The sequence below is a fragment of the Barbus barbus genome (assembly GCF_936440315.1).
Source record: "Barbus barbus genome assembly, chromosome: 9".
Taxonomy (NCBI): Eukaryota; Metazoa; Chordata; class Actinopteri; order Cypriniformes; family Cyprinidae; genus Barbus; species Barbus barbus.
Window position 1 is genome coordinate 14,650,477 of NC_136737.1, and position 8,644 is coordinate 14,659,120.

Genomic DNA, 8,644 nt, shown 5'->3' on the forward strand with positions numbered 1-8,644 from the left:
TAAACTTTTGTTTGCAGGTGGACTGATAAAATGTCCAGACCGGAAGTGACAAGATCTAGCTATTTTTGTTCTTTTTTTAAACTCAATTTTTCGTGTACAAACAAAAGACAAACAACATTTACATTAGAGTAGGAGCATGTGTATTTTAAGAATTTAATGAATTTAATAAAATGAGTGAAAACTAAAAGGGCTAGGGTAAAAAGGGCTTAAATAAATAATATTTTGTTGCAGTTCTCTCTCTCTCTTACCATCTTAATGGCTTTTTCGTGAGCTAAATATCCCCCGTGCGTTTAACAAACTTTGTTCAAGACAATTCATTACACAACACCAGCATTTTACGCCATTTTCATAGCAAAGCCTTATTTTAAAACGTTGTTATTTACACTCTACAGATCTGTTTTATGCAAATACAGTCACCACAGTTCCAGAATTTTCTATCAGGCTAATAACGGGCAGCCCAGGGTCCTGAAACAGCCATTTGAACTTGTTTACCTTCTGAACCAAACAGAGAGAGAAAGTTAGTGATATGAAGCAAAAAATAATAAAGCGTTTCGGACCCAAATATGTCTCCATTGCCAGAACGTGGTAAGTTCATCCTTAATTTAATAATCATTTAAGTAGAACAGGATATTCATTTAATAGTCCAGCAGTATATAATGTGGCATTCAGCATGTTTCCACTGTTATAATTTTAGAATAGCATGCTATTAATTAGTCATTTTTGACATATAATTTTTTATTTTATTGAAATTCAGGGTTCCCACGCTGGTCGGATGGGGTACAGTTGGTGGGCTGGCTGTGGTCTATTTTACAGACTGGCGGCTGATTCTGGATTATGTTCCCTTCATTAAAGGCAAATTCAAGAAGGACGACTAGTTGTCCAACTCCTATGGATCCACGGAAATCGGTTGCTGTGCATTTTTACAGGAAACTATTATATCTGATGCTTTGTCTAGCCAGTAGACGGCGCTGGTGAGGCGACATTCAGCCATAAACACCCAAGATCTGCCACTTTAAGACTTATATATGTGTTGAATAATATCATGTCCTAATGGGTTCGACGGGATGTTTGTGTTAATCAGACTAGCATGGTGTTGTCTGTACAGGGAGTTGGAAATGGTTTTATGCTTGGCACATCACTCATGAGCATGAAAGATTTACCTGCAAGTGTTATATTGCGTTACTAAATGGTAATGTTTCTCTATGCACGTGTCATTAGGCTAGTGGATTATAATTAATGAGATACATGTTTTTTTTACACCATGTTGATGGAAATCAGCGCCTCTTTGACGAGGCATCTCGCTTTCTAACAAAAAAAAAAAGACGTTTTCCCAGAATCCTCAAAAGAAAAACCCATGCACATGTATTCCAGTACAATCCCACAGGATGGGATTTCCTGCAGGATTTTTAAAATCCCACTCGTGCAGGAAACCTACTGAACAACTTCTTAAACAGGAACCTAAGTTAGAGGACAAGTAATGAACTGTACTATAATAATAATAATAAGATAAAATCTTACATGGTTTTGAAGAACAACTGAAATGACGCTTACATGGTAATTTGTGCATGCAACAAACAAAGCTAATTCACGTAGCCTATAAATTAGTGACCTGTATAATATGAAAATACACTTTCTTCGATTAAACAACGCATTGTATTGTGATCGTGTGGTTTATGGTTACCCGACTATCGCAGGGCTTTGTCTCGTTAAGTCAACCCTAATCGGGCATAATGTCTTTCATTTGTCTCATTGAAGGGGGAGGGGAGTGAAAGTATAGAGGAAGAGAGGGGGATTTAACATTCACAAAAAAAGGCGACACCAACAGAGAATGCGCGATGGAGAAAAACGAGTAAGTATAAGCGATTTAATATCACAAACCGCATCTGCATTTATAGCTGTGCTGGTTTACGAGAAAAGCGATGGCTTTTGTTGATTTGAGTCGACCAGTCTCCGCTTCGCCGGGGCTTAAGTTACTAGTTTGAGCTGTGCTTTCAATCGGCGATGGTCTTAAAGAAAGAAAACGCGCATGGCATGTGATAAACTAATTAATGTGATGATTAGTACGGCTACATGCATGAACATATACAATTAAGTATTTGGAAGCGTGTTTTGCCTTAACGTGAAAAAGACTAAAGATTTTGCTAAATAAACTGTTTATTTAACCTCGTTTTAACGACCAGGTGCAGCATCTGTTTTTGTCGTTTTAGCGCGCGGTGTTCATAAGATATGTAGGTTTTACCAACCGTAGGCTTTCATTCAGTTTCTCGATAAAAAAGATGTGTGCCTATGTCTCCGGTTTTACTGCTAACGTTAATGCATTTGTTTACATTCACAATTGATCGAGGTTACGCAAAATATGAGACTGCGGTAACGTAACAAAGAGATGCCGGAATTGCAGCATGTCTGCGACGAAAATACGCATGCATTTATTATATCACGAGTGCCACTACAGGGTTATGGCATCTGTATGAGGCATAAGTGTAGCCTATTTTACAAGCGGAGGGATCTTATATTCGGCAGAAGAGCCCAAAGTGATGAGGCTGCCATACGGCGGAACGTTTTGCAAAGTGACAAAGCAACATTAGTGAAAATGGACACTGTACTGCTACATATAGGTCTTTTGTAGTTATTTAGTAAAAACATTAGATAATAAGCATGTCAGATATGGACTGTCTCGTGGAGTGAAAAGTGGGAGTGCTGGGATTGAAGAGGGAAAGCCATGTGTGTAATGTTAGGTAATGAGGACAGAGGGGGGATTGTCATGTGAAAGTAGGCCCAGCTGTGGAGAGGATTTTGTGTGCTTTATTTCAGAAGGGGGTGGGGGTGCATGTCAATTGAGTATGTGAATAGAATCGGCCCTTTTTTTCCTAATGATTTGGCTAGACTGGTTTAGAATAACAGTTATTTTACTGGTTTGTCAGAGTCAAAGTGCACTAAATATCAGCTGAAGAAGAGAGAGAGAATTAAATGTAAGTAAATGAATACATGTACAGAAAAAGACCTTTGTCTGCAGTGGTAACTTTTTTTTTTTTTTTTTTTTAAGCTGTTCAAAAGACACAATTTGAGAAGTGAGTCAGGCATCCTATCTGTTGGCAAGTCAGATTCGTTTTAACAAAATTGGCTGTTGTAAGAAAGTTGAAAGTTCTTTTGAGAAACTTTACATTTGTTTGCATTGTCGCTCTGAATAAAACTTTTTGCCAAATGAATTTTCAAACTGGTTTGAAGAAATGTGTGAAATTTGCATTGTTTCATTTATGATTCACCAACCTAACAGAATTGTTTCCGCAGAACCGTTCAAAAGAACCAGTTTAAAAAATGGTTCGTTTGGATCTCTATTCAGTGGGTAAATTGAACAAATTGTCTCATTTTGTGAATGTCAATATGTCTAGTAATGCATTTGTTTATATTCACAGTTGACTGAGTTTTTATGCAAAATATTTACTTTTTACACCATTTGTGGCACCTGAAGAACCAAAAATGGTTTGGATCTCTATTCCATTGGTATTATCAACTGTTAAGTTGAACAAATTATGTCTCCTGGTCTGAATAAACCTATTTTCCGAGGATTCCCAGGCAACATCATGTCATAAAAAGACATGACTGTTCTTTTTTTAGCAGAGGTGAGGAAGAAGAGGAAGAACAGAGGCGGGAGAGGGGGGAGGCGGGTCGTTTGTATAGTTTGTGGTATTGTATTACTTAATTAAAAAAAATCTATATTACATGTTTGCACGCCTTGACAAGCTTGAAGAGCCATCGACTAAAACCAAAAAAGTTTGTCCAAAGTTGTGCATGAACTTGAAACAAGCACGAAATCTTCATCATGCTGAGTATTCAGTGAACTCATCTTTACATCACACCTGTGTCAACTAACGTTTAACAGAGGATCGTGTTTTAAAGGACTGTGTTTGCTTCAGATGCAGAAGTGCAACTGCTTAGTGCAGAGCGTCAACTGAGACCTAGACAAACAGGATTACTATTATCTCAAACTATGTGAAACAAATGCAAACATTTGGCAGAGAAGATCGACAAGGACAGCTTACAGAGCTTGTTAGGGCACTTAAAAGGAGTCATCTAGTGCAAGTGTTTGAAAACCCTAGACAGAGTACAGGATTGTATTCATTCATGTGTTTAAAAGTGAGAATAGATCAAGAATAGTGTTTCTTTTCTGTGCACATACTGCTCAGATATGCAATCTTAAATTACAAATATTGAGTTTTAATTGTATTCAATTATTTATTAAATAAACAGGTATTTTCATTCAGAATTCATATAAATTCATATGTGTTTTAGCATTAAAATGACATTTTGAATGTGATTTTAATGCTGTCATAATTGTCAATGTTAAGAGGCAGAAAGCGTTATAGTCCTCTCAGTACTCATGGTCTAATAACATTGTCATTTCGTCATCACAGGCTTGGGATTTATGAAAATTCTTTCCAAGTTAGGCATTGCATGTCATTGTTTGCGTATATTGTGTGTTAATATCCGTATGCAACTGCCGTCACCATAACCCATTCTCTTTCCAAATGTGCAACCATATGGGTTTATCAAATCTCTGACATGTGTCCTATTTTGCTCCCCTTCGCCAGTCCCACTGGGAAGAAGTTCCGGAGCAAGCCTCAATTGGCCCGTTACCTTGGCAACTCCATGGATCTCAGCTCCTTTGATTTCCGCACAGGCAAGATGCTCATGAGCAAACTGAACAAGACCAGACAGAGACCCCGATATGACAACAATAGCCAGACTAAGGTCTGCAGACGCTGAATAAATGTTATTTGAACAAATATTTTCATATTCAGAAAAACCTATTCATCATCCTAGATTTATAACTGCAGACTGATTCATTATGAAGAAATGCATGGCATTTAAAACAAATTAAATTAATAGTTCACCCAAAAATGAAACTTTGCCAAAAATTTACTCTCCCTCAGGTCATCCAAGATGTAGATGAGTTTGTTTCTTCATCAGAACAGATTTGGAGAAATTTAGCATCACATTACGTGCTTCCAATGGATCATGTGGATCAAGTGAATGGGTGCCGTCAGAATGAGAGTCCAAACAGCCGATAAAAACATTGCAATAATCCACACAACTTCAGTCATCAATTAACGTCTTGTGAAACAAAAGCTGTGTGTTTGTAATAACAAATCCATCCTTAAGATGTTGTTGTTAATATCAAACCGTTGTTTCCAGCTAAAATACTAGTCTTCTATTTATAACATTGCTTTCTCCATTGAAAATGTAATCTCATCTGAATCAGGAGAGAAATATGCACCGTTTATAAAACAGTCCAAAACGGTTCTAAACAAATATGTTGATGTAAGAAGACAACAGGGGATGGGCTTTTTCATTGGAGGAAGAGTTATGAATTATGGACTAAACTTTAGCCAGAAGTGACACTTTAAAGTTAAAATGGTTTAATGATGGATATGTTTCTCAAAAACACGCAGCTTTTCAGTTCACAAGATGTTAATTGTTGGACTGTATTCATGTGGATTACTTGTGATACTTTTATCAGCTGTTTAGACTCTCATTCTGACGGCACCCATTCAAAATGCAGAAGGTCCATTGGTGAGAAAGTGATGTAATGCTAAATGCTTGGATAGCCTTAGGGTGAGTACATGACAAGCACATTTTTTTTGGGTGAACTATTTCAAGCCAGTTTTACTACTCAAGCTGGTCTACCTGCAACAATATCCAGTAAAAGACCAGAAATTTTTTTTTTTTGTCACGGTAATCTTTAACAGGGCAAACCCGACCTGAATACGTCCCTCCCGGTACGACAGACGGCCTCCATCTTCAAACAACCTGTCACAAAAGTCACCAACCACCCCAGCAATAAGGTTAAAACGGACCCACAGAAGGCCATTGACCAACCCAGACAGGTAACACTCATCTAATCTAGGTTTTATTTAGCAATAACAGTATTTTGTCATAGTGGCACAATGCTAATATACTTAGCATCAACAGCTTTTTTGGGAAAAGAAGTTGAGTGGCCTCAATGCCTTTGACATAGCAGAGGAGTTGGTGAAAACAATGGACCTCCCCAAAGGCTTACAAGGTACGTCTGGGCGAGATGAAGAACTTAATCTAAGTGTGTTTATTTTAATCAAGAATAAATGAAAGTCAATATTCAAGTACTTTGTGAAATCTGGAGAAAATGAGATAAGCAAACAGACACTAATCAAAAGTAAGCCAGAGTACATAAACAACAGCAGACTAGGCCCAAACAGAGGGATATTTATACTCCGGAATTAGTTCACTAACATGAAACAGGTGAACACACTCAATTCAACTGTTGACAGTTTCAAAATAAAAGACAATGTGGTAATGTCAAAATAAAAGCGCAGCACTAAACACACTCATACACAAAAATTGTACAGGTGCAGAGAACTTTACAAATAGTTTAAATTTGCTTTATATTTTATTTGACATTTTATTTATAAAATGTTATTTTTATATACAAAATTATTAAGAATTAATGATTAATATAAATAAAAATATAATTTTTTTTTTTTTAAAAATACACTACATTTAAAAAAATTGGGGGTTGGTAAGATTTTTTGATGTTTTGGAAAGAAGTCTCTTGCTCACCAAGGCTACATTTATTTGATCAAAATTACAGTAAAAACTTAACAATAGTGTGAAATATTATTACCAGATAAAATTTTCTGTTTGAATAATTGAGTAATTTGCTGAATTTTCAGCAGCCGTTACTCCAGTCTTCAGTGTCACACGATCCTTCAGAAATCATTTGAATATGCAAATTTGCAGCTCAAGAAGATATTATTATTACTTCTTATTATCAGAGTTGAAAACAGATGAAAACCATGATTTTTTTCAGGATTCTTTAATGAATAGAAAGTTCAAAAGAAGACAATTTATTTGAAAAAATAAATATTTTCTAACCTTACAAATATCTTTACTCTCACTTTTGTCAAATTCATGTGTCCTTGCTGAACAAAAGTATTAATTTCTTTTAATGTTCTTCTTTTGACGTCACTAAAGGAGTGGGCCCTGGTTGCACAGATAAGACCCTGTTGTCAGCTATTGCCAGTGCTCTTCACACCAGTGCGGCTCCCATCACGGGCCAGCTGTCCGCCGCTGTGGAGAAGAACCCTGGCGTGTGGCTCAACACGGCTCAGCCTCTCTGCAAGGCCTTCATCGTCACAGACGAGGATATCAGGTACTTCAACCCTCTGAATGATGCACTGTATCACTGTGGGGAAATTCTTGTAAGTGCAATGATACAGTTGAATTTTATGCTCACAGAAAGCAAGAGGAGCTGGTGTACAGCGTGCGAAAGCGACTGGAGGAGGCTTTGATGGCCGACATGTTGGCTCACGTGGAGGAAACGACTAGTGAGGGCGACACACTCAAACAGGAGGGGAATTGCAATGATGATAAACAGGAAGTATAACAAAGGTAAGCAAATAGCTGAAGAAAAATGACAGTATTTCTGCTATTGTTTCCTAAAGGAAATAGTCACCAAAATGCCTCTTTTTTTTTTTTTTTTTTTGACAGGGCATTCAAATGTGTCTGAATTCCCAACCCAGACGCTAGTTGATCAACACACACCACGTTACCGTGATCTCCCAGCTTCGCTGAATATCCATCCATATACGCCCCTTAGTTGGGATCTTTCTGAGAATGTTGGCTCTATTTTCAGGCGTTTTTCTGTTTTATCACTTTTTTTTTTTTTTTTTTTTTCAAACATTTTTCTAAAAGAACAAAATGTTAGAAAAGTTCAGCAGTTGAACTGCCTTCTGCATTAAATGTTTTTTGAGAGGAGGTTTTTGGATTTGATATGGAGAAGACAATCAAGTCAAAAATACAGTCCTCTAGTTCTAGTGGGTGCTATACTTTGTCACAGCTGACCTAAACTGATAAGTTGATTATTCTCTGTGACTAAAAATGTTTAAAGCTCTGTCAAAAAGAGAAAGGAACATGTTTGTGCAAAAATATTGACCTTCTCTCTTATTTTCACAATATTTTACCCTCTTTGTTAATGAAACTAAGGTGCAAATCAGTATTATGCTGTTTAAATTCAGTTTCAATGTGTTATTCTCAATGCAAATGTTTTACTGGGGAGGCATTGATAAACATATTAACAGTTAAAAGCCATAGTGTGCCGGTATGGCTTTGTTTTACTTTAAATGTTATGTTTTACTCATCTGGTGCTTGTTAAAACGGCCTGGTTTTTTTTCTTTATAAGCTATTCATACTTGACACTGAATAACATTCCCACAGTCTGAACCTGAAATTCAAATGTGAATGATGATTCATAAAATGTGACTCATAATTCATATAAAGTGATGTGTAAACATCATCCTGTGATAAGCAACTTAATTAAACGTGTTACGGGGCGAAAACTATGTTTTTTAAAAATGTTTCATTCATAGCCCACAGCAGCACGCATTTCTCAAAATAAAATGTTCTTGTGTTGAATATTAAGGCTGTTTCTTTCTTCAATGATCCTACAGATGTTGCACTTGACAGAATATTTATTTATGTTTCGTTATGTTAGTGCTATCATTTATTTGCTATCCATTTGTTTTCACTACTTTAAGCTGCTTAGAGAGTTTATGGTTCAGATCCAGAGCTGTTTTAAATGTCCCTCTCTTAGCTGGAGGATTAACTGTTA

At 36.6% G+C, this 8,644-nt stretch overlaps 1 protein-coding gene across 2 annotated transcripts; it reads left to right on the forward strand.

Moving 5' to 3' along the window:
• Positions 1–1,626: 1,626 nt before the first annotated feature.
• On the forward strand, positions 1,627–8,452 carry LOC306874540 (methyl-CpG-binding domain protein 3-like). Of its 2 annotated transcripts, XM_079424668.1 has the most exons (7): positions 1,627–1,849; positions 4,590–4,749; positions 5,748–5,885; positions 5,971–6,061; positions 7,009–7,186; positions 7,273–7,425; positions 7,525–8,452. In XM_079424668.1, the coding sequence occupies exons 1-6, from the start codon at positions 1,836–1,838 to the stop codon at positions 7,418–7,420; spliced, it is 729 nt and encodes a 242-aa protein (XP_079280794.1). In that variant the 5' UTR covers positions 1,627–1,835; the 3' UTR covers positions 7,421–7,425; positions 7,525–8,452. The 2 variants fall into 2 exon arrangements, with proteins under 2 accessions (XP_079280794.1, XP_079280793.1); XM_079424667.1 differs by lacking the exon at positions 1,627–1,849 and having other exon boundaries at positions 4,433–4,749.
• Positions 8,453–8,644: the final 192 nt, after the last annotated feature.